Source organism: Pipistrellus hanaki (genome assembly GCF_964339955.1).
Source record: "Pipistrellus hanaki genome assembly, chromosome: 13".
Taxonomy (NCBI): Eukaryota; Metazoa; Chordata; class Mammalia; order Chiroptera; family Vespertilionidae; genus Pipistrellus; species Pipistrellus hanaki.
In genome coordinates this window covers 25,428,578-25,454,278 of record NC_140515.1, presented here as the reverse complement: position 1 = coordinate 25,454,278, position 25,701 = coordinate 25,428,578, and the positions used below count along the sequence as shown (strand labels likewise).

Here is a 25,701-nt window from a genome sequence, read left to right as displayed (position 1 = left end):
AACCTTTAAGTGCAACCAACATTTCTACATAATAATACACATGGAAATGTACGTTTATGCAAATATTTTTGTCTTTCAGGAGTGGAAGGGAATTATCATTTAATTGCTCGATTATTTAATTGCTCGATTATTTTCTAGATGCATGATATTTTATGACAGTTATGATATAGATATTAAGCTTTAGGAAAGCTCAGTGATTCTCAAAATCACACAGCCAGTAAGTGAGTGGCTTGACTTTGAACCCAGGTCCGTCTCAGCCCAAAGCTTCTTCCTACATCACATTGAATACCACAGCAATCTGCCATCCACTTCTCTCTACTGACCATTTGCTCTGGAAACCCAAGGTTGGAGCCTGTCCATTCTGCCCATTCTGGTTCTCCTTTCTCTCATGGTGATGTGTCTCCTTCCTCTCCCCTTGTCCCAGAATCTCTTCTATTGAAAAGTCAAAGGGAGGTCCACCATAGAGAAGATATGATATGAATTTTTAAAGCGTTGTACAATATTCACTAAACCAACCATTTAGAAATGGAAATATACCAGATCATGGATCTTTCTACAGTATTTGTCAGGATCACACTCCACTGCCTCCTGGTTTTTAAAGATCTCTCTCTCTCTCTCTCTCTCTCTTCTCTCTTCTCTCTTCTCTCTTCTCTCTTCTCTCTTCTCTCTCCATAAAGGATTGCTTCATAGTATTTAGACTAGAAATTCTTTTTGCTAGGCAATAAGCCTTTGGCTACAAAAAAACCAGCTCATAATTGAAAAATAGTATGTCTCGAGTGACTGAATATGATAACCTGAATCCCCCTCTACATTAAAAACAGGAAGTATCATGAACACTTGTTTCTACTTCATTCTATATGAAACTGATCAAAATATTTCTAGAAAATAAATTCTAGAAGTCTCCTTTTTAATCTGAAATTTACTATAATACCAGTATTAGTAAAATTAGCAATTGTGAATTCTATGCATTTAACCTCTGGATAATTTTTTTATGCCTACCTTATTTAGGTTCATTTGCAGGGGTGAACCAAGTCTACCAGAGGTTACAGATATGCCATGTAGCATATCAGATCTGACATTTAATCTTTGATTCCACTCATGATATTTAGTTTTCATTGAATGGAACTCTCGTGCGGTGATGTGGGAGATGTCTTTCCCACATGGGGAAGCCATTACCTTCTGGAGTCTGGGCCTGTGCACTTGGATGAAACTTTGCCAATGTTGTTGTGTCTAGAAGGCTTGCTTAGTAAAGAATCATAGCTTTCTCCTCATTCATGTTCCAGTGGAAAGAAGTTAGGATTCTAAAACTCTTAAATATTCTAATTTCATTCCTGCTGCTAGAGAACAATCTGGCCTTAAAAGTTTTCCTAAACAGGAAGTTGTTCCCCTAACAGGAAAGGATCAATAAAGGTGTCTGTTGGAAAGGGTAGGGACCAGAGAATGAGAAGCAAGGGGCAGGGGAGATTTCCCACTTCTGAAGCAGTGCCTCCCACAGGGTGAGAAAAGAAAAGGGTGTTGAGACTAAGGCAGGACTCTTAGGAGAAAATGTTAGCATTCCTCAAGGCAACCCAAGACACTGAGACGAGAATGTTTCTGAGAAAGGCAAGCACACACCACATTTCTGAGAGCTTCCTGATGCAGCATAGGGAGAGGAAAGGAAGGAAGAGGTACTTACTGTTTGGATCTACGTTTTCACAGAGTTCTGTCTTTGCCTCACCGTTGGGTCTGTCACTAGGTTTGTGTGACAGCCGTGATGACATGGTGGCTGCTGTGACTACTGCCTTGAAGCTTCGCTTCCGTTTCTGGACATTGAGTTCAGGGTGGAAAATGATGATGTACACTTTCGGCATGTATAGCATCCCCAGCGCCACTGACGCACTTAGGTTCATGGAGATTGTAAGCGTGGTGGTTTGTATGTAGAGCTAGGAGACACAACACACAAGACACTATTACAAATAAAATGACTGCAGAGGGAGTCTTAACACTTAACGTGATGTCAAGAATGACGGTGGCTAGGAGAGAAAGCATAGCAATCTCCAAGGGTTTCTGATAAAAAAAAAAAAAAAAGGCAAGACAGGATGACTCTGAGTGTTTATTGGAGAGTGGAGAGTTTATGCATATTTTTATTGTTTGAATGCCATTGGGAGATCCATGTGCATGCTTGCCCTGAAGAAGTCTCCTACATAAAATTTCAGAGTAGATCCAGAATCGGATTTGAAGTACTTTTAATCAGAATAGCAATTGAATATGAAGACAGGCAGATCATGGAAATCTGTACAACCTTGAGTAAGGGTTTTTATCCCCAAACTCACACACAATGATTAAATTCTACATGGCCTGTTTGAAAAGTCATTATGTCAATATACACTGAGTAGCCAGATTATTAAGATCTCTGAATGCATAATAATCTGGCACTCAGTGTGTGTGTGTGTGTGTGTGTGTGTGTGTGTACGTGTACCAGAGGCCCAGTGCATGAATTTGTGCATGGGTGGGATCCAGCCAGCCTGGCCAGGGGGAGGGGACATAGGCAGTTGGTTGGCTTGCCTGCTGGTCGAACTTCTGGTTGAGGGGACAATTTGCATATTAGCCTTTTATTATATAGGTTATACTCTGAGTGGCCAGATTATTATGTGTTCAGAGATCATGATAATCTGGCCACTCATTATATATGAATATATGCACTTCCATCATATATAGTGTTTCAAAGGGGTTCACCTTCACCATACCTACAAAGTAGTGACTACATTTCCCTGGAAAGTAAGCCCTTCTTGCTTAATTCTGATTTTAAAAATACCAACAGCAAGGGACCAAGATCTGGTTATGTTGGCTTGTCCAGTATTTTTACACTGACCATTTGCTAACAGGTTGCAAGATCTCCTTCTGACATTGGTATTTGTGGTTTGGACAGTGACCAGAGCTATCCTTGTCTCCTCTGCTTCCTTGGAAATTCAGTTAAGCAACCACTCACTTACTATTTGATGTGTTAAATTCTTGTCTGGCCTACATAAAAAAAAAGATGAAGGTTGAAGGGTGTAGAGAATTGTCGGATTAGTGAGGGGAAAACTATAGACGACTTGGTCCAGTTGTGTTTATAAAGTGCCCCATCATGATCAGGAAGTACCCCCACGATACATTTAGGTATATTTATATCTTACATGATTTATCAAAGCTATATGAAATGAGAGGTGATGGATGTGTTAATTAACTGGATTGTGGTAATTATTATGCAATGGATCTTAAATCATCACATTGCATATCTTAAATATCATGTTCTATAACCTACAATAAATATATACATATTTAATTTGTCAATCATACCTCAATAGGCTAGATAAAAATAAACATCTTTAATTTGTCAATCATACCTGAATAGGCTAGATATATATAAACAAGTAGGCAGATAAATCAGTTAAATTAAAAAATAAATAAAAGAGTGACTAGCTGCCATAGTCTTCCAGGTTAGTGGGAAGCCTAGTTCCTTGAGAACATATTGGTCATCATTTCCAGCAACTTTGCCTTTGCATTGATCTGAGGATAAAATCCCCAACTTTAATGGATTCTATGAGGCCACAAATCATCTGCCCCCTGTTTACTTTACTGACCAGTTTTTCACCATTATCCCATGCCTCCCTCTCCAGGGCACCAGCTGAAAGGGGCACTTGAAGATGCTGTGCTCACTTAGCCACAAACCCTGCATATGTGCACACGTGCAGTTTTACTTTATTCTTGTTTTCATTTGTTAGGAACGTTCCCCCTCTGCTGCTTAAAGTATCCAGCCAGGCTGTCTCCAGGGTTGGCCAGCTCCTTAATCCTCATGCCCTCAACAATATGTTTTCTTTATATCATTGGTTCCCATTTGTAATTATACTCCCTGATCATTTGACCATCTGACTCCCCAACTAGGCCATAGCTCTAGACCTGTGTGCATGGTGCAATTTGTGTCTGCAGTGATGGCAAACAGTAGGCACTTAATACATACATGATGAATGAGCTCAAGTGTTTGTATGATAGACATTTTTTCCTACCTATGGCTGAGTGGTCAAACAGCCTTTTCTCTAGATATACTGCAGGATTTCCATGTGACCTACTGGCTGCCTGGACCTTTCTGATCTTAGGATAGAACCTAGCAGATAGTAAGTGCAGCAAGTCCTCAATATTGTCAATAGGTTCTGCGACTAAGCAAAATGAAATATAAGGAAACCAATTTTACCATAGTCTAATAGATGTACACAAGAGTTAAGCTCCCGTGGCATCTCATCAATGTTATAACAAAACGACATTGAGTGAAATGCTATTATTTAAGGGCCAGCTGTACCATGAAAGTATTGTAAAGTAAGTAGAAAGATTGGAAGGCTCCAGTCTACAGGGATCCCAGAGGTATTGGTTCACAGGAATCCAATCCCATTAAACCACAGGAGGGAAACTAAGTCACTGTGAAGCTCTGAGTGTTCAGTACAGCTTCAGCTTTAGTACATTCCTTTAGCAAGTTGCAACACATTTGTTTTTAGCCTCAGCTGATCTGATGCTTACTATAAAATGCTTAGCTCTATTTCATCATGGGCATTTCACGTCCTTTTGTTGGCTTGTCCAGTATTTTTACACTGACCATTTGCTAACAGGTTGCAAGATCTCCTTCTGACATTGTTATTTGTGGTTTGGACAGTGACCAGAGCTATCCTTGTCTCCTCTGCTTCCTTGGAAATTCAGTTAAGCAACCACTCACTTACAATTTGATGTGTTAAATTCTTGTCTGGCCTACATTAAAAAAGATGAAGGTTGAAGGGTGTAGAGAATTGTCAGATTAGTGAGGGGAAAACTATACTATTCCTTACTATTTCTTTAGAGATGTAAAGGCATTGGTGTCCATGGAGGAAGGTTTTCCCCACCTGGTCACTCCCCGATGGCTAGGCCTGTGGGAGGGATGCCAGATGCCTTGTAATTCCTGTGTGTTTTAATAATTAAGCCTTAATTTTATCATCAACCCAAATGTTCCAGATCAAGCTTCTACTGCTTGGTTGAATGTGGCTTTCCTAATATTCATCATGCATAATCCAGTTCATGCAGCTAATGAGCTTTGAGGCAAGGGATTCGGAGTTCAGACAGCCAGGAGCTTTGCATAACATTCTTGAACAGTAGTTTTCCTGAAGTCTGATGCATGGAATGCATGCACATATTTTCTTTATCTCTCAGTTTCCTTATTTATAAAATGAAGATCATAATAGTTCCTACCTTATGGGAGTTTTGAAGATATAATTAATATATGAAGAGTGATTAGCAGAATGCCTTGGAAATAAGTACCCTTGAAATGTCAGCTGCTGATATTTACTTCCTGGCTGATAAATATTTATTAGGTTGTGGGGGTGTAGGTCTCAAGATAAGGCTTCCTTTGTACCTACTTTTATATAATTTGAACTTTTTATGTATGTCTTATTGATTAACTAGGTTGTAATATCTAAAACACCATACTTATTCATATCTTGTCTGAGTGAAGTATAGCAGCACATAGACTATTAGAGTACATACACAGGTGTGTACTTGATTCAGTGCCAGGCAGGGTCCATCTGAATATGCTCCATCTATTTTCTCATCTTAAACTAAAAGTTTATTATCAGATACAGTGTGAATTCATATCATGAGATCCTGGTGTTGCTTTGTAAGTATCTGTAGTTGAGTTCTCCTTGTCTAACTCTCAATTTCAAAGATTCTAAAGAATTTATACACTTGCTAGATAGTGCTCATGAGCAAACGTTGAAATTTGCCAATTCTTCTAAGTAAGTTTCATAATCGGTTTACTTGAATATTATTTTGAGAGCTTTCAGGTCATGCTGATAATAATTATAACAGTTTCAAGTTTTAAACTTTAAAAATCAGAGTATTCTCACTGTTGTCCAAAGAATAAAGAGAAAAAGAAGTAAAGAAAAATTCACAAGGCCTGTAGATAAATATAAAACTAGAACTATCAGGAAAAACCCAATTTCAGATTTTTGGGTTCATCAAAATACAATAGTCTCATCATTTCTAATGATGTCCTTAATAAAAAGTATGTACTATAAAAATTAATAATATATTTATATTAATGAATTACCACCTTTAATTTATAAAGTTAGCAAAATTCTGGGACTGTTTGGCGGGGCCAAATCATTAATATGAGTTAACTAACTCATGACCACCTGCTATCCATTCCCTCTTAGTTGTATTTCAGACAGGCTATGTGAGTCACACCATACTTTTCCACTATTTATGCATTCATCCACTTATCCACTCAGCAGCATTTTTATTGAGATACTATCAAGTGACTGCATTGACCCAGGCTTCAGGCACACTGTGAAGATGGTAGGCGTGATTTACTTTGAAAATGCAAATTCATCCTGACCAGAATGAGGTATTAGGGAACAATGTGAGTACAACACAAAGTTCATGTTTGCAAATATGTGGTTTCTTCCATAAGAAACACTAGAGGAACACAGCCAGCTGCACCCAGCTGTGCGGGGATATATGAAATGCACACAAACACGCTCATGCCTCAAACATCTGCCAACTCCCCCATGCCCTATCCCCCCCGCAGTTTCACCATGAATCACAAGCAGCAATATGATATGTTTGGCACCTGCTTCCATGAGCAAACACCAGGCTTTTTCTTTTTTTAAGGTAAAATGCCGTTTATTGTGATATTTATATATTTCTTAGTCCTCTAACGTGTATAAAACCAGGCTGCCATTTTTATTAGATTCCTACCCGTTTTTACAATGTCACTGATGAGGTTTTTGAGTATGTGTCCCCAACCCACTTTTTCCCATAATTTCTGTGTTTATTGCACAATATTGCAGAGCACGGTGATTTTTAAAAACACGTATGTCACCTTAGAGCAGAACTGACTGGACAATGGACACAATGTCTGCCACAAAGTATGTGCTTATTAAATCCTGGTTGAGCAAAAACTTCTACACTTGAAGCAAGTATCAGGTATGATAAATATCCTTGGCATTCAACACTGTATTAAGAAAAGCTCTTAGTCTTTTGTTAACTACTATTAGTGTGCCTCTGGCCCTCATTCCTAGGGTGGAGATAATAGTACCCACAAGGTTGTTATTAGCATCAAACGAGCTCACAATTGTAAAATATATACAAAGGTGCCCAGCAGGTAGCAGCCACTCAATCAGGTGTGTTAGTATCATGGTTTATTTGTTGGCTATAACATAAAATAACTTTTTTTTTGCTTTTTTAAATGCAATATTAATACATTTAAAGATGATGATCTTCCTATGGAATCCATAGGAAGCCTGTTTTAGGGAACAGCATCTCATTAAGTTGGCTTCTATTTTGTTTGAAAGTATGCTCACACCATTATTTTATCTGTCGCTGACTACCTTATGAGAAGTAACTAATTTTGTGTTCCCAAGTGACAGCAGAGAACTGGGACAAGAAGGTTTTATGTAGTCTTCAGGTGGGATGGGAGAACTTTCATAATTCTCATGACATCCCACAGTCTGTGAAATAAAAATAAAAATATTATCTGATGCAGTCAAAAGAGGAAGGGTGCATTATTACTTGACAAATGTTTGGAACAGTCACGTGACTACATGGAAATAAAAGTTCCTGGCAGTTAAAGCCACTGTTTTCTATCTTAACTGCCAGTACCTCTTGCTTCCTAATTAGAGTAACGGTAACCATATTTTTGAAAAATAAATACTGACACATGGCTGGGAATGTAACAGAATGTTCGAAATTGGAACTTTCTCAGCTCTCCAGGGGTCAACATACTGAAGGCTTTGCCTTAGTTATGAAAGGATACATGCTGATAAAAGGATTCAGCATGATGATAGGGGGAAATACCGTGTGTGTGTGTGTGTGTGTGTGTGTGTTTGCAGGAAAGGGAGATTTGCATCTTCTAGAAGGATGATGTAATGAAAAGAACAAGATCTTTGTTTTCAGAACTGATTTCAAATGTTGGCCTTGGATAGTGGGTGGGTGACTCTGGGAAACCACTTCAAGTGACAGACTGCAAATCCAAACCCCAGCAATTTGTTACAAGAGTGCCTGATATAAAACCCCACCTCATCTCATCACTACCTCTGAGACCTTCTGTTCTGAAAATGAGAGGAAATCATGTGTGAAAAGTAGTTGGCTTAGTACCTGGTACATGGTGTGTGCTCAGGAAATGCAAGTGTCTTTACTAGAGTAGAAGGTCCCAGTGTCTGCTTAGCCCTTCTATCTGTGAGTGAGCAGTGTATAAATAAATGTATAGATGATATTCATAGAGAGATACACACATCAAATATGACGGGACAGGCTCTGTGGACAGATGCCTGGTATAACATTGTAGATATTGGAGGAGACTAGATGATTTTTGCACAAGACCTAGTTCTACTGTGTTTTGTTTTTCTCATTTAGTATCTCCGGGCAGACATGATATTAAGTCTGCAGACAATTACATTATTTACTTGGATGGATGCAAGACAAGTGCTCCAGGTGAATGCAAATGGGTTCTGGAACATGAGAAAAGTGATTATGTCATGCCTGAAATCGCCTACATCTCAGTTCTTTGCTCTCTTGACCAGAAGCCTGAGGCTGTGTCTCTTCCTACACAGTGAAATCAGAGATGCTGTTATTCCAATGGACCACATCCTTGGGGAGGTGACTGTTCCACTCCCCGTGCCAGCCACCCTAATGCGCGGCAGGCCACTTCCATAGGCAGTTGTAGGCAAATCACTTCTCATTGTTCTGGACACATATGGGCGCAGCCTATACACACTGATACTCAGAATTTCTTCCCTCCACCAGCCTTCTGATCCCTCAATTTTTATTTCATGTGTCTTCCCCTCCAACTGCAAGGTAGGAATTTTATTCTTTTACATGGCTAACACTGGCACTATTTGCTCCGTTGTATTGTCTGAAGGGTTATTTATTGTTCCTTCTGGTTAGAGAGCCTCCCGGATGTTAGGTCTCTGCCGTTAGTGATTTTACATATAAAGGCAAAGCATTTCCCCCATAGTCAGCCTAGAGAGACATACTTCTGCCAGATTCCACTGGCGACCTTGGAATCCTTGGCCATACTCATCAAGACTGAACCTAACAGCCTTTTTGTAGGAGGCAATTTCAGATTCTGTCTTATAATGTGAAAATGCTGGTTTGCTCCTCGCTGGGGAATATACCAGATAATATGCAATGATGTTCTGTATTGCTTTGCAAGTAAGCCAGTGGGTTAAAAAAAAATGTCTGAACTGATTCTGTTTCTAAAGCTGTCATTTGAAATATCCCATTGGTATAAGAGCAAGGCTGTATAGTTTTGTCAACTTTTAAAGTCATCTTTGTAGTTCCAGTAATTATAAAAAGACAATAATCAAATGAAAATATTGATGTCAAATTAATACCTGAAAGAGACGGTTTTTGCATTTTTTTTTCCGGGCACATTTATTGTGTTTTAATTTGGACTTTCATTCATTAAAATTGGACCCACGTGTGTTATTGATGAGAAGACAATGTCAGACCTACAAAAATAAAGCATGTTCTTAGCTCAGCTTTCAGCACCATTGGCATTGGCTTTCTGATGTACTTGGGCAGGGTTTGATCATCATAAGCATCCAGCTTTCTCTTATTGGCTTGGCTATTATATTTCTGGACTTTCTCTGTCCCTTTGGTCTGTGTCTCTCCCATCTTGCCTGTGAGCAATGGCAGCTCCCTCCTGTGCTTTGAGTTCTCCCTTTCCTCCATTGTCTTTGCTCCCCTGCTTTTCTATGAACACTAGTATGTCCACATGTGCCAGCAGGGGGCGCCCCCTAACCTTTGCCTTGCCTGCATAAGGTGCTGAGATAGCCACCAGTCACTGTGCTAAGTGGTGGTCCTGGATGCAGGGCAAATCACATTAACAGCTGGAAACCCAGCCATCGAATTGCCGTCCAGTGATAACTGCGCTGACTCCCAATTAAGACCCCCAGAGAAAGTGGTTATGTCAGGTTTATTACCAAAAGGAGCAAATAATTGTAATGAGCTTCCCCAGAAAAGTAGAGGCAAGTATTCATCCAGCCTATGCCCCTGAATGGCACAATAAGGGGCTATGAGTCTGCGCTGGGAAATAACAGCCATCCCAGCAAGAGAGAGAGAAAAAGAGTGACTCGGGGTTTTACCTCCATTATAACATCCATTTTCCTTTCAATTTTGCTTCCAAGGTCTAAAATGAACCATTTCCTCCCCACTCACTCTCAAGGGCCTGCAGTCTGGCTCCCGTTTTACCTCCTCTGAGTCTGCCCTTTAAACCTTCCTAGACTTTGTCAGAGAGGTATTGTCCAGGTCTCATTTCTCCTTAAAACTCAATGCTGAGGACTAAGGTCCTGGGAGTTCCAGCTGTTTTGCTGCATTAGTTCAATTGCTTCACACTTCTGATGAAGATTAAATGCTGAACGTGGTCAAGGAACTCCCCAATGCCCCCCTTCGCCTTCCTTCATCTTCTCTGTGTCTCAAATGCACGACATTCTGCCCATCCTCCAGGCTCTCACACCTTTGTTCTCTCTGCCTTAGATGCTGTTCTCATGCACCTGTAGCTGGCTACCTCCTACCTGTCTTTGGGATATCATCCTCCCTTCCTTGAGGAGGGCCTTCAAGTGCTTATTATGTCCTTATTCTCTTGCCTGATTACAGAACTAGTTATTTGCCTTCATTACATTAATCACAACTTGTGATTATTCACTCATTTTAGTGTTTATTTAACAGTGTCCCTTCACTCGACTGTCCTGAGAGGGCATGAACTGGATCTTTCTACTTACTGGCGATAGCTCCTGGAGCACAGGATGTGCTCAGTGATACTTTGAGGAAGGAAGTCTTGGGCCCACAGGGAGCGAGCACCATCTTGCAAGGAGACACTGTGAAGCCAAGAGCAGTGGAGGGTTTGGCACGTGCACTAGGGTAGTGGTCAGTTCTGGACGAGGATGGGCCCTGCTGCTTGCTGACATCTGGGGGATCTTGTGCACCTCACTTCTCCTTTCGAAGCCTGGAGGTTGATACTTAGGAAATGATGTGAGAAATGGCCCAGAGCACTGGCCAGGAAGAGATGATCTGTAAGTGGGCCATCCTTAAAATCTAAAGCCCTGGCCAGAATGCCGTGTTGATAACTTTCATGTCTGTGTAGCACCTGACAGTGTAGCCGTGTGCTTTGGCTCTGAACAATGATCGTTTCCATTTTCCCAGTACTTTTTCCTCTAGCCGTTTCTTTGGCTTCCCTTCATCCTCCCGCCCTGTGACAGGACAGGCCTCTGGAGCAGCCAGGGCACTCAGGGAAAATGAACGGAGGAGACAAAACAAAGATAAATGTTCCCATTCTGGTAACGACCAGAATATTCTGTAGAAATCAGCACAGCGACCTCTTTCATGTCCCCTGAATGTGCTGTGTTCTCTTCTGCCACAGGGCCTTTGCATATGACTTTCCTCTTCCCTGGAGCATCCTTCCACCCCATCTTTCTAACCAAAACTAGCTAATACCATCCTGTTAATGAGCGCTCCAGGCAATCATGATGATTCTGTGTGTGTGATTTGTATCTATTTCACCCAACAGGAAGCGTGTGCATTTGACTCACTGTATTCCCAGAGCCTAGCACTGTGGGTGGCAAATATAAGGGACTTAATTGATACTTTAAGGAAGAAAGTCTTGGGACCACAGAGATTCCATTTGGAATCTTTCACTCCATCTCTGCCATTATCCCAGAGAATAAATTCAGAAGGGTACCCGGGTGAAGGAGAGAGTGTGATGTTCCTGTGAACTTACATCCCCTGAGGGAGTACTTCCCCACCTGGCCCAAGGGAGGGACTGTGTTGTCCTGGGGTTTGCCACCTGCATCTTCTAACATCTTTCTTGTACACATTAAACATAAAGCATCGCTATCAATAACGAGTCCTTCAGAGCCTGCGGCAACCATAAAAATCAACAGTCCTGCCCCTTTTGGAGAAAAGGAAGCTTTTCTTTCAAAACCCTTGGGCTGACACCCAGGTTAGCATCTAATTATCTCCTCTGTGGAAAAAAAAGAAATGGTTGCCATGACAACTCAGTGACTAGTTCAGGGTGTTTAAATTTTTTATTTTTTTATTTTTTTATTTTTACAGAAAGCTGCTGACTTTGACTTAACTGAGACCGTAGATGTATTTTATTTTGCAATCCTGAGCCCTCTGGGAGTTTCTCTGAATCATCAATAAATATCACTTTTTAAAAAATTCACCTTCTTTAGAACGTGTGATGGCTCAGTCCAGGGTAATGGTGACGAAGAGGGCAGCAGGGACAGATGAGAGAGCTCTTAGGAGGTGGAGATGACAAGTGGATGGGAGGAGTCAGGGTCAGAGAGGAACCAAGCCATGAGCCTGTGCATTCCACCCCCTCTTGCGCAAATGCGAGGATGTCATCCTAAGCCACAGCAACGTTGTACAGACCCCTGAGGGGTCCTGAGCGCTCCTTAAAAATGTTTCCACCCCGTCCCAAGCAAGGGTGGGCTGGCTCTAGATCTTTGCAAGCAAAACGAATTGATATGAGCACAGCTGACTCCTGGGTCCTTGGAGAGTGCTGGGCCCAGAAACATATACCAGCTTTCCCTCCTCTAAGGCTACCCAAAGGAGCCCTGATCCGGCCTCAGCTACCCGGAGCCAGTTCTTCACCATCAATTCCTTTTATTGCTAAGATTTTCTCTCTTTAGACCTCTCCCCTGCATTTATTCCTATTTGGAATTCCTAACCTGCCCTTCTTAAAAAAAAAATAAAATCGACTTTCTTAGAAAGGATGAAAGAGATCCATAAATTGGTTAAATAATGAGCATCTGGGTAAACTGCTGTCTCTTTACACTCAGAAAATATTTGGCTCATGTATAGCGTCTTTATAATTTAAGAAAAAATATTCTTAGATAAAAGGATTGCTTCATCAGACTCTTGAAATGAAACAACATCAAACTTTGATATAATTCTAAGAAAAGTGGATGAATGAGTCTAAAAACATAATCTTAAAGGCGCATTCTCTAGTCAGTCTGGGCTCACGGGAACGTCAGGCATTTTTTATGGGAACATGTATAAGATTGAAATGTCTACTCAGCGATGTCTACAGAGCTGTCCGGCCCACACAGCAGAGAGCCCTACAGAAGGGGGTGTTTCTGAGGAGTTGCTTCTCCCTGGTGCTGGTGACATCAGCAGCCCACAGCTTGTGGCCAGTGGTCCTCTGGGAATTGCCCTGGCTGAGGAGTCTCACACTGCCCAAGGTTCCTCCTCCTTCCCTAGGGAAGCCCCCAAGGAATGCCAGGAGATGCTGGGGTAGGGAGGCTCAGTCCTTTGCCCCAGGAGGAGCCAGCTGTAAACCAAATTGCATTTTGTAGAGTTTTATATGAGTACGGTCCTATAATATGCACTCTTTTCTGTTTTTCCAGTGAAATTATTTTGAGATTCACCCATATTGTTTAATGTATTTGTGGCTAAGTAGTATTCCATTACATGGATTTACCACATTTACTTAACCATTCATTTGCCAATAAGACACTTAGGTTGTATCCAGTTGGGGTTGTTATGAATGTCATATACAAGGCTTTCCATATACATATTTTTCATTTTATTTTGGGTAAACACATAGAAAAAAATGGCTGGACCATATAGTAGGTACATTATTAAAGGTTAAGAAACTACCAAAGAGTTGCCCAAGGAGGGAATCTCATTTTACATTCTTTTCAGCAGTGTCTGAGAGAGTTCCAGTTCCTCCGAAGCCTCTTCAACACTTGGCATGGTCAGCCTTTTGCATGTTAGCCACTCTATCTAACATGTGCAGGAAAATCTCATTCTCATTTTAATTTACAATTTACTAGGAAGCCTAGGTATTCAGCAGATTCCATGGGGTTATTTGCCCTTATATGCCTTTGGTGATGTGTTCAAATCTTTTGCCCATTTGTTTATTAGCTTTTTCCCTATTACTAAGATGTGGGAGTTTGGGATTCTAGACACAGGATCTGTATCAGATATATGCTTTGCAAAGTTCTTCTCCCCCTCCTCCCTCCACCCCCGACCAAGTCTGTGGCTTATCTATTAATTCTCTTAATTCTGTCCTTTAAAGAGTAGACGTTTTTAATTTTGGCAAAGTCCAACTTTTCAATTGGCTCTTTTATAGATGGCATATTTTTTGGGATATCTAAGAAGTCTTTGCCTAATCGAAGGTCACAAAAAAATTAGCCTATCTAATCTAGATGTTTATGGTTTGGGGTTTTATGTTTAGATCTATAATGCATTTGCATTAAATTTTATAATAGTATCAGGTACAGATCTAAGTTCATTTTTGGATATAAAGGTCATTCTAGCACAGTTTGTTAAAAATGTATACTTTATCCAAACACCTTCCAAAGTGTGGGGAATGCAGGTTTGGTTCCTGTCTCAGTGAGATCTTGTCACTACGGAGCCAGCCAGGTTTTGATCCATTGTATAGATTTATAAGGCTAAGAAGCAATCTGTTTTATAGGCCTTCAATCAGCATTAAACAAAAACAGGTGTCTCACTTATATAATGGTGTGCACTCTGTGCGAGCAGATGGGGCTTCCAATAGGTGATCCCTTTACTTTCAGACAGGATGTGTTTCATACTCTGTGAGGAGAATGCAAGCCTATTGATATTCTAGCTTGCCATCAGGCGTGGTGCTATGGAACATTCCATATGAGACTGATATCAGATAATCACAAAGTGGCTATCATTGGCGTCATAAGTGATGCGTTTAAACTAATATTGCACTCTCTGCTTTAATCCAATACACCCCCTTTCTCCCTCCTAGGATCTCATATCCCATAGCTATAAAACATATCTGTAAAATATTATGTCCTTCAAACTGCATGCTGTACACTGTACTCCGCCCTGCAATGTTCCTCATTCATTTTCATCCTGAGTAAGAAGGTGTACTGCAAACTATGGGGAAGCAGCAATATTTATTTTTGCTCCTGGGGGAAAACTGCCAACATTCAGCAAGTTTCAGCTAATGTTCACCTCGTTTCACTTGACTCAGAGCAGGTCTTGAAGGCAGACAGCTAGACAGAAATATGAGCAATTCAGACAAAGGGGTATTCAGTTACTAGTTGGAGGAAATGGAAGTACTTTATTTAAAACATTTTGCTTTGCAGAAATTTTAAAATCTTTGCTAAAAATGCAACAAAAAAATGTTTGGTATCAAATGCCCCAACATTATATTTATTTTAAATGTTAGTGTTAACATTTTTAGAACTTGCATACCTTATTATATTTTCATAAGTTAAAAAACAAAATAAAACCACTGAAATTCATATAAACAGGAAGGGATGGGAAATTACTAGAAGAATTCAAAGACTCAAATTCAATCTAGGTCACATATTTTACAGTTACCATTTTATGATTTCATTTTATTTGGTGTTTGCCATTCTGTGGACTATATAATAAACAATGATATGGATTTTCCTAAGATATGTTATTACGATTTACGCAACCCCCACCCTCACCCCTCAAATGTTCCCTTTAAACTGTGTGCAGCATTTATCACAGGCGGCATCATTAATGTTTTTTACATTGGCTCTCTTTCTAAAAATTGACTGAGTCCATTTCACTGGCTTTCATACATTTCTGTTCCTTTTATTGGCTGTCACAGACTGAATGAATGACAAGATAAGATGAAGCAAACCAAAATTATCGCCAGCTTCCATCTAGGCCAGTTGTCGGCAAGTTCATTAGTCAACAGAGCCAAATATCAACAATACAACGATGGAAATTTATTTTGAGAGCCAAATTTTTTAAACTTAAACTTCTTCTAATGCCCCTTCTTCAAAATAGACTTGCCCAGGCCGTGGTATTTTGTGGGGCCAAAAATCCACATGTGGCTCGCGAGCCAGTTTGCTGATCATGGATCTAGGCAAAAGGCTACAAAATATGACCATGGATTTAATCTTAATTTCTCAAGACCAAATAGTTCAAGTTTCACACAATCAAATGTTTCCCCTCCCTTACTTTTAGAAAAGTCTCAATTAAAAAGATGTTATAGTGTGCATTTATTGTGGGCCTTAATACTCTATTGTTTAAAAGTATTAGGAATTTATTGAACTAGGTCTATGAAATTCACCATGAGAACCAGCAAGGCTTAAGACGTCAAAGATTCATTAAAATTTTAGGCTATGGATGTGTACACACATACACGTTCCTCCTTCATGGGGTCATAAGGAATGCCTTTTGATGCACATGCACTTGTGAATTACAGAGGAATGTAGACTAAATAGTGTTTTTCAACCTTGATAGTCCTGGCTCAGTCATTGTTTTATGGTTGAAGTCCTTGGTGACCTAGCAGGCAGGGGGACACATACCTGGGGGCAGAATGGTTTCCCAGAGCCTCACCTCATTTAGTGGGAGAAATGAGTGGTTGCTCTGCCAGCCTGGTTGGTATACAGAGACCAGTCCTCCTGCTCTCATGGGTCAGGGGTGTCCCTCAAGGACCAGATAATGCCATGTTTTCCTGATTTTTCCAGGCAGAGTAAGGCACTCCTTCTACTCTAATCAATGCGGTTAACAATGTGTGTATCTGTCTTCCCTCCTCTCCCATCCATTGCCAAGATAGACTTTGAGGCTTTCTGAACCACATGTATTCATTCTGAAAGTCCATCCCCTTAATGTTAATAACTAGCAAAGTGGTAGACAGTTACTAAATGTTTATGTTCTTTTTAATGGAAGGAATTCTTATCTTTTTTCTTTGCCTTGATATTTCACTACTCTGCATTTCCTCAATGGAAATTAACATCAAATAAAACCATCTCCTCTTCCAAAAGCATGTTCTACCTACTTTCACATTTCCCTTGTTCTATGGATTGGATTAAAAAAAAAATGCACCTCACAGATGAACCTTCCCACATGTTTTTTATATGATAATAGAGTCATCATTTCCATTGGTTTTTACCCATGGTGTGCTGACACCATGAAGGGATGACAAATAATCACTTCACTATTACCTTATTTTACTCTTGAATTCTAGCTATTTTCTTTTCTACTTTCTTAACATTTTCCTCATTTAGGCCACTCTGGTGATATTGGAATGGAGAACTCCAGAATCACACTACCATAACCCTAGCAGTACAGGGAATTGTGGACTGAACAATAACACATTCTGACCATTATTTCTGTGGATGTGGGAGGCATAGAAAGTATGTATGACACATTGAAAATAGGCTTTATTTTCTTACACACAAATATGCCATTTCTTTGGCAGTTGTTACCTGGTCAGACACATTAGTTTATATAGAAACTGTAGATTTTCTCTTTGGATTTCAAAATACCTTTGTTCTTCACCAAAAAGAAATACTTGTTATGTTCCCAGTAGCCTAAGTGTTCAAATGGCATTAGTCAATGTTAATTCACTGACCAGCTCAATCGCTAGGAATTTGCACGTTTAAAAATCAACCATCGTAGGTACTCTAATGCTTTCAGTTCATAGCGATATTCTGATGCTTTAAGGCAGAGTCTGAAAGCCCCAATTATTTAATTTGTTTTTCTAGGACCTCTTCTAGACTGTTTTTTAAATGCTCTACTTTTCAAATGACATTTCTTGGGTAGGTGGTAATTTACACTTTTAAGTGGAGGCATCATGTAGCCTGACTCAAATATAAATGCATGCTGATTTGTCCCTAGAGATGGGGTTTAACCTGCTGATGACATAAAATACTACCTGCCTTTCTGCTGTCTGCCACCACATACACACACTTCATACATGTCTTTTTTTAAAATATATTTCATTGATTTTTTTTTTTTTTTTACTAAGAGGGATAGAGAGAAACATTGATGAGAATCATCAATCAGCTGCCTCCTGCACACCTCCTACTGGGGATGTGCCCACAACCAAGGTACATGCCCTTGACCGGAATCAAACCTGGGACCTTTCAGTCCGCAGGCCGACACTCTATTCACTCAGCCAAAACAGTTTTGGCCATACATGTCTTTTTATTGGTCCTAGGGCATGCACATTTAATAACACACTCACACTTTAATTTATAGACAAGGTGAAAACAAATCTAAAGGAAAGACACCCATGCCCGGGAGGACCACCACATAATCTCTTTGTGTGTTGCTGTCATGTGCCAAGGACGGTGCTCGTGTTGCTGTCATGTGCCAAGGACGGTGCTCGTTCCCTAACTATTAGTATCACTTTCATCATCTGACATAATGTGACTCTCATATTTGGGATTGTAAGTCCAGGTTCTTTATGTGACATGGTTGTGGTTGCATAGCCTGAAAGTGGTGGGACCCAGATCTGTCTTACACATGTATTCCTTATAAAGAAACCATAAAAACAGATAGTTATCTTTGGACTTCTCATGTCCACAATTTCTGCAGAGGACAAGGAATTCTATTCACAGTAAGAAGTTGTTCCTCCAGTTGGAATCCAGATGGTGCTGTGGGAAAGCAGGGGTTCATTCTTAGTCTCTTTCCTGTTATGAAGTCCTTGGCATCTAACCGGTGGTGACAATTGGCAAACCTGAACCGAGGTGATGATTCCCCCATCCAGCGCATTGTCATGTTTGAATGAGACATAATGCTGCATTCTCAAACCAACAAGAAGCCATTTGATTACTGGTCAGTACAGTGGATCAAACTGCTCTCTCTCTCTCTCTATCTCTCTTTCTCTCCCTCCCTTTCTGCCCCCTCCCCCCATGACAGTGACCTTATTTGGAACAAGGGTCTTTGCAAATGTTAACATTAAGGCTCCCAGGAAGAGGATATCTTGGACTAATGTGGGCCCTAAATCCAATGACAGTCCAGGTATCCTTAAAAGATAACAGGAGAAAGCACAAAGTGCTGTGAACACAAAAGTAGAGGGTAGAGTGACTTGTCTACAAGCCAAGGCAGACAAGGAATTTGCTTGCAGCCAACAGATTCTAGGACAGAAACATGGAACAAACTCTTCCCAGACCCTCTACAAGAATCCAAACTTGTCAACATCTTAATTGAGATTTCCCTGTCTTCAAGACTGAGAGAGAATACATTGCTGTTGTTTGAAGCCAACAAGTTTCTGATGAATTGGCAGCCATAGGAAACTAGGGCAGCCAATCTGGGAGCTCATGCAAATTCCAAGGGTCTTCATGCACACAGCATCACTTGGGATTGGTTTTTCTTTCTTCCTCCCCTCCTCTCCCTTTCCCTTCTTTGCTCAGGATACCATAACCAAGTACCATACATTGGGTGGTTTAAGCAACACGACAGTATATTTCACAATTCAGGAGGCTGGGAAGTCTAAAATCAAGGTGTTGGCATGTAGGATTCATTCTTAGAATTCTTATCTTGGCTTGTAGGTTGCCAGGAGGTCACATAATGTGCAGGGCGAGGAAGTGGGGGGCAAGAACAAGCTCTCTGTCTTTTCTTATAGAGCACTAATCCCATCATTCCGGTCCCACCCTCAGGACTTCATCTAACCTTGACTACCTCCCAAAGGTGCCATCTCCAAAGATCATCACTTTGGGGTTAGAGTGGAGGGTTAGCACTTCAATATCCGAATTTTAGGAGAGGCACATACATTCAGTCTATATCTCTCCTTCACCTCCTTTGGGTCAGCTTTACTGGGGTACAATTATATACAAAAATCTACTAATTTTAACTGCACAGTTGTATGTTTTGGCAAATATGCAGTCATATAATTACCGCTACAATGATAATATAGAATATTTACATCATCCTACAAAGTTCCTTCATACCTCTTTACAATCAGTTCTCTTTCTTAGTACCCTGGCAAACAATGATTTGCTTTGTGTTTTGTTTTGTTTTAATCACTACAATACTGTCTTTTCTATGATTTCCTACAAATGGAATCACACAGCATGTTGATTTTGGTGTCCAACTCTTTTGAATTAGCATAATGCTTTTGATATTCACCCATGTTCTTGCATGTATCAAGAGATTGTTCCTTTTATTGCAGATTGGCATTTCATTGTATGGGTATACTATCATTCACCTGTTGATAAATGTTACTAGTAAGGTTGTTGGCAGTTGTTGGTGATTATTCATAAAGCTGCTATGAACATCTATCTACAAATTAAGGTGGACATGTTTTCATTTCTTCTTAATAAATACTTGGGGGTAGAATTGCTGGCTCATATTATTTAATTTTAAAAACTGCCAAAATATTAACTAAAGTGGCTGTTCAATTTTGCATACTTCTTAGTAATGCATAAGTGTTCTACTTGCTCCATGTTCCTGCCAACATTTGGGATTGCCAGTCTTTAGTCTTTCCTTTTATACATATATATTTTATTGATTTTGTACAGAGAGGAAGGGAGAGAGATAGAGAGTTAGAAACATTGATGAGAGAGAGTCATTGACCAGCTGCCCCTTGCACACCCCCCACTGGGGATATGCCCGCAACCAAGGTACATGCCCCTGACCGGAATCAAACCCAGGACCTTTCAGTCCCCAAACTGAGCCAAACCGGTCTCAGCAAATTTTAGTCATTCTTGTACAGTGGTTCTCAAACTTTCTAATGCCGTGACCCTTTAATACAGCTCCTCATTTTGTGGTGACCCCCAACCATAAAATCATCTTCGTTGCTACTTCATAACTTTAATTTTGTTACTGTTATGAATCGTAATGTAAATATCTGTATTTTCTGATGGTCTTAGTGACCCTGCTATCGGTTCTCAACCTGTGGGTTGTGACAGAGCCTAAGACCATCAGAAAACACAGATATCTACATTATGATTCATAACAGTAACAAAATTACAGTTATGAAGTAGCAATGAAAATGATTTTATGGTTGGGGGTCACCACAACATGAGCTGTATTAAAAGAGTCATGGCATTAGAAAGGTTGAGAACCACTGTTCTAGTAGGTATTAGTATCTTATTGTGGTTTTAATTTGCATTTTTGAGACAGTTTTCATACTTGTAATCCCGCATAGATTCTCCTTTCAGTCATTCCAAAGAACAGAACTGCATGCTTCAGCTCATTCTTAGGTTAAAATTTGGTAACTTTAGAACTTTGAACCAATACAATTCAGGAAAATAGATGTAGCAGTCATGGCACCTGATGTCTAAGTGCTTATTATTAGCACTTGCCCTCAGAGTCATCCTGAGAACAATTCAGTCATATTTGTTAAAATGTGCTTCTGATTCTTATGGACAGGGGATGCTGGGAGATACATCTTAATCCTTACCAGACCTCAGTGATCCTATCTGTAGCATGAAAAGGTTGGTCCACAATGGTCGTTCTTAAATATGCATGCATGCAAGTTATCCAGGATTGAATTAATAAAAATAAGGAAAGTTCATAAAATAAAGGTTTACTTCTAGCCTCCCTTCCCTTTAATGGAGTGGGTGTGGAATGAAAGCTAGAATTTGGCATTTTTAACAGTTCCGGTACTTTCTATTCTGGTGGCCCTTTGACTGTAATTTGAAAGTAGCATACCTAGATGCTCTCAGGTTTCTTCTTTTGACTTTGATATTCTGTGAAGAACTTGAGATAATCAGACTTTCCCTCAATTTTCCAAAGAAACTACCTTTTAAATAGGAAATGCTTAATGAATATAGGTAGGCTGAAAGAAATCATTGATGGGAAATCAATTTAATTAATTACTTCCATTGGGCTGAAGCAGACAGCCCTTTATAAAAGTATCCATGGAAGGGAGGATGTCTCTCCTCTGTCAGCTCTCTGTCTCCCATTAAGCATGATCTGAAATCTTTCACCCATCCCTGTCACAATTGATGTTGGGCCATAGCCAACAAACTGAGTTTCTCTGAGACAGTTTCTTCATTGTACACGGGTATGAGGGAAGCCTTCATAAGATTGCTGGGTGTGAAATAACTGAAGTAATTGAAAGAATACAGATGAAAGGCTGAATACAGCATTTGGCATTTAGAAAATGCTCAGTACATAATAGCTATTGATGTTAGCTACTCTTATTAGAAGGAATGACAATCCTCTTCCCCCTTAGCTATTACAGCTTGCTCCCCACTTCTCTGCCCCTCACTTCTCATGCCCTCTTACAAGGACTACAAACAGAGAAAAGAAATGACCCCATTCAGTCTGCAGAGGGCCGAGGGGTTGCAGTGCTTGGAAGCTAACATGCCTAGGGCTTAAGTGGTGATGGTGTGGATATGAGTCTGTGAGGTTCACTCTTCAGAGGCTTTGGAAAAAACTTCAGCAGATATGGGGGTGAGTCAGAGAGGCCGAGGGAATAGGCGTGGTCCTCACATCTCAGGGGATTTTGAATACAATTTTCTGCTCTTCTGCATCAAATCTAACTATTCCCTTTAGGTCTTTATCAATAAGCCAAAGCAAAGCTACTGTGTGCGTGTGTGTGTGTGCGCGCGCACGCGGACTTGGGTTTGTTTTTGTTTCACTTTATTTGAAATAACCTACTCTCATGTCCTTGTGGTTGGAGAGTCACATGCCGGGCTTGTCTTTAGCCAATTTATGTTTGCTTAAATGACTTATTTCACAAAATTGGAACTAGAGGCAATTGAAGCAATTGGTCTCTATAGGAAGGTCCCTATATAAGTTCATGGAATTCTTGTTTCGCTGTAGGAGGAAAGGAGAAAGATAGAAGTGGGAAAAGGAGGTACATTTCTAGTCTTTTTGAGTAGTAGAGATGTCCACAAATAACACATAAATGTGGACAATACTGTGGGGTTATTTACTACAGAATTGAGAGTAAAATAATGGACAGTGCTTCATAGAAATAATAAATAGTTATATTAATATGTTGGAACCTTTACTATGAGCCAGGCCCTGTGCTCTGTACAACGTGATTTATACGTTAGCTCATCTCATTGCCACAGTATCAGCCCCTATGGGCTCAGAAGGAGGGGACAAGGCCAGGTAGCTGGTTAATGGAGGAGCTCACTTTAAACCCAGGCTTCCCGGTTCCAAAGCCCAGGCCTCACCCTCTTCACTGGACTGGAAAGAAGCTGCAGTGATGAAATAGAAGTGTTCTTTACAGTGCAATGCCACACCAGTGACTACTCTGACAGGGACAGCTCTGGTTCTCTCTCTCGGCTCCTTTATCGATTCAAGACAAAAACAAATTTCTAGGGCCCTTCATTCATAAGCTGAAGACAAAGAGAAGTAGAAATAACAATTTGAGGTGGTGATGCTTTAATTGTAGCGATTGCACAGGGCTAAAGAGGTGCGGGTTCTGTGGTATTCTCACAGTGTTCATTACTTGCAACTTATTTGTGTGTCCTGTGTACTCCACAAAGGTCTTTGAAAAGAGGCTTATCCTGCAGCTATCTGAGCTCAGAGAAAAAGACCAGCAAACAGCAAAATAGAGGAAGGGAGGACATGGTCTAAAGGGGAACCTGAGAGTGGACAGTTACTAGCTCTGAGCATGAGAGCATGATTCTGAGTTTCCTGGCAGAGAATGCGAGAAAACAGAAGCATATGTCCAATCAGGGTGATCTGAGGAGGGGGGTTGTACATGTGGAGGCATCCCTGGTCTAAAGCCCTGGCACCATTGATAGGTGAGTCACTGGTCCTGCGTCTCTCTCTGGCCATTTAATATATTCAGAACAGGTCAGCTGTTGGTACCCTGACCTAGGTAAATGCACTGACCTCCAGGGCTTCAGAGTGTATGTTTTTTCAAATGTTGGCCAAAATATTCTATTAAGATCTTATCTAATTCCAAAGGGATGAGAGGCACAAGAAGGGAGACGAGATCTTCAATATATTTACCAATATGGGCCCTTAGGCCGAACCATATGCTATGCAAGGGTGCTGAGTCAGAGGGTGGGACTTCCTCTCCCCACCCACCCTCTTATTTTCAGTGGCTGGAGCTTCGCTTACACTGTGAACTTGCCATGTGGCCACTTCCTGGGAAGCCTCCCCCTGTCTCTTGTCTCTGAATCGCTGTTTCCTCTACTGAAAAATGAAAGGTTGGACTCCGTTCTTGCAAAATCCCACAGCCCAGCATATTCCCAATCACAGTCTCATGGACTGAGCACCTTTTTCTTGGTTGAAATCTCCTCCAAACAGCAGTTCCTTGCACAGAGCGGGACTGGGGATTCTTTCCCAGGAGCAGAGCTAAAGAGATGTATGCAAATAGCGCTCCCACCCTCCCTCTCTGCCACCAGCCTCAGCCTCCTCAATTACAGAACCGAAGCTTTGCCAGTTCAGGGGACTTTTAGAAATTCACCTTTCTGGCCCAGCAAAGCAGGCATTAGAAAGCCTATAAATAATCATCCATTCCCACATCGCTGCAACAGCCCAGAGGCTGGGAGCTGCAAACAGATAAATTGGCAGTTCACAGACAATGCAAATGAAGACCAAAGGGCCATGCATGCAGGGTGCATTTGGAAATAAAAGCTGCTGGGTTTGGGGGTTTTATTGGAGGACCAAAAGACAACCCCCTCTTTCTCTCCCTCAGGTTGTAAGCTGAGGCTTTCATTCCTCTCCTAGCAAGAGGCCCATGGCTAGGTTTCACTTTTTCAGATGCTGAAGCTAAAGTCTAGGAAGGAGAAAGAAACCCTTTGGGTCCCTGCACTGCGGGATTCTGTCATTTATCAGAGCAGATGCAAGCTGGATAAACACCCTAAGCTATTTAAGTTTGCTGTGTTGAATGAAAATGAAGCTGCCTTGTTCCATCACCACCACCCCAGTTTTCACTTAATTCCCCCCCTCCAAAACACACACACACACACACACACACACACACACACACACACGGCAGGAACTAGCCCTAGCTCAGTGGTCAGCAAACTCATTAGTCAACAGAGCCAAATATCAACAGTACAACAATTAAAATTTCTTTTGAGAGCCACATTTTTTAAACTTAAACTTCTTCAAAATACTTGCCCAGGCCATGGTATTTTGTGGAAGAGCCACACTCAAGGGGCCAAAGAGCCGCATGTGGCTCAATAGCCTTGGTTTGCTGACCACTGCCCTAGCTGGTTTGGCTCAGTGGATTGAGCGTCGCCCTTGGACTGAAGGGTCCCAGGTTTGTTTCTGGTCAAGGGCACATGCCTGGGTTGTGGGCTCGATCCACAGGACGGGGTACCCAGGAGGTAGCCAATCAATGATGTTTTTCTCTTTCTCTCCCTCTTCCTTCTTCTCTGAAATCAGTAAAAATATATTTAAAACAAACCAACAAACAAAAAACGGGGGGGGGGGGGGAAAGCTATAAATGGGAGTTTGGATGGGGTCAGGAGCTGCTCCTTGTGAATTTTCGTTACCATCCTTGCTGTGATGTTTTTAGGATTCTTTGATTGTTTTTTTTTAATGAGGATGAGTATTGCTATGGATGTTGTTTTTTCTCAGTCTAGTAGTCTTAGAACAATGACCTTTGCTGCTGACTCTCTTTAAGACAGAAGACTGAGCTATAGCAATTAATCAATTTCTACACCTGAAACAATTAGGGCCAGAGCCTCAACAGGTGATTAAGTAAATGCCTTCTGCAAGGTGCCAGAAATACTTTTACCCAGTGTTTCCCAAACTTCTCTCATGATGAGAATCACCTGGTGGAGTTGTTAAAACACAGATTCCTGAATCCTAACTAAGAAGTGCTAAACTAGAATTTTGGGGAACATATAGGTAAAATTGTATACTTAACTAGTGCTCTAAGACAGATTTTATATACAGAGCACTAAGTTAGGTATGCAATTTTACCTATATGTTCTCAAAAATTCTAGTTTAGCACTTCTTAGTTGGGATTCAGGAATCTGTGTTTTAACAACTCCACCAGGTGATTCTCATCATGAGAGAAGTTTGGGAAACACTGCTTTT

The 25,701-nt window shown here is 40.8% G+C and overlaps 1 protein-coding gene across 8 annotated transcripts in view; it reads right to left on the bottom strand.

Annotated features, from left to right (window-relative positions):
- Positions 1 to 25,701, bottom strand: part of GRM7 (glutamate metabotropic receptor 7) — a 732,546-nt gene that overhangs the window by 53,276 nt on the left and 653,569 nt on the right. For 5 of the 8 annotated variants that reach the window (XR_014796613.1, XR_014796614.1, XM_084901928.1 and 2 more), the window contains exon 9: positions 1,676 to 1,922. The exons of 2 other annotated variants lie outside the window; for them this stretch is intronic. Coding sequence is in view for 4 of the 6 variants with exons in the window: in XM_084901928.1 (XP_084758054.1) it covers positions 1,676 to 1,922 (247 nt within the window). In the remaining 2 variants the exon portion in view is untranslated. Of the gene's footprint in view, positions 1 to 1,675; positions 1,947 to 25,701 lie in introns of those variants that run through there. One more of the 8 variants, XM_084901933.1, reaches the window with a different exon arrangement.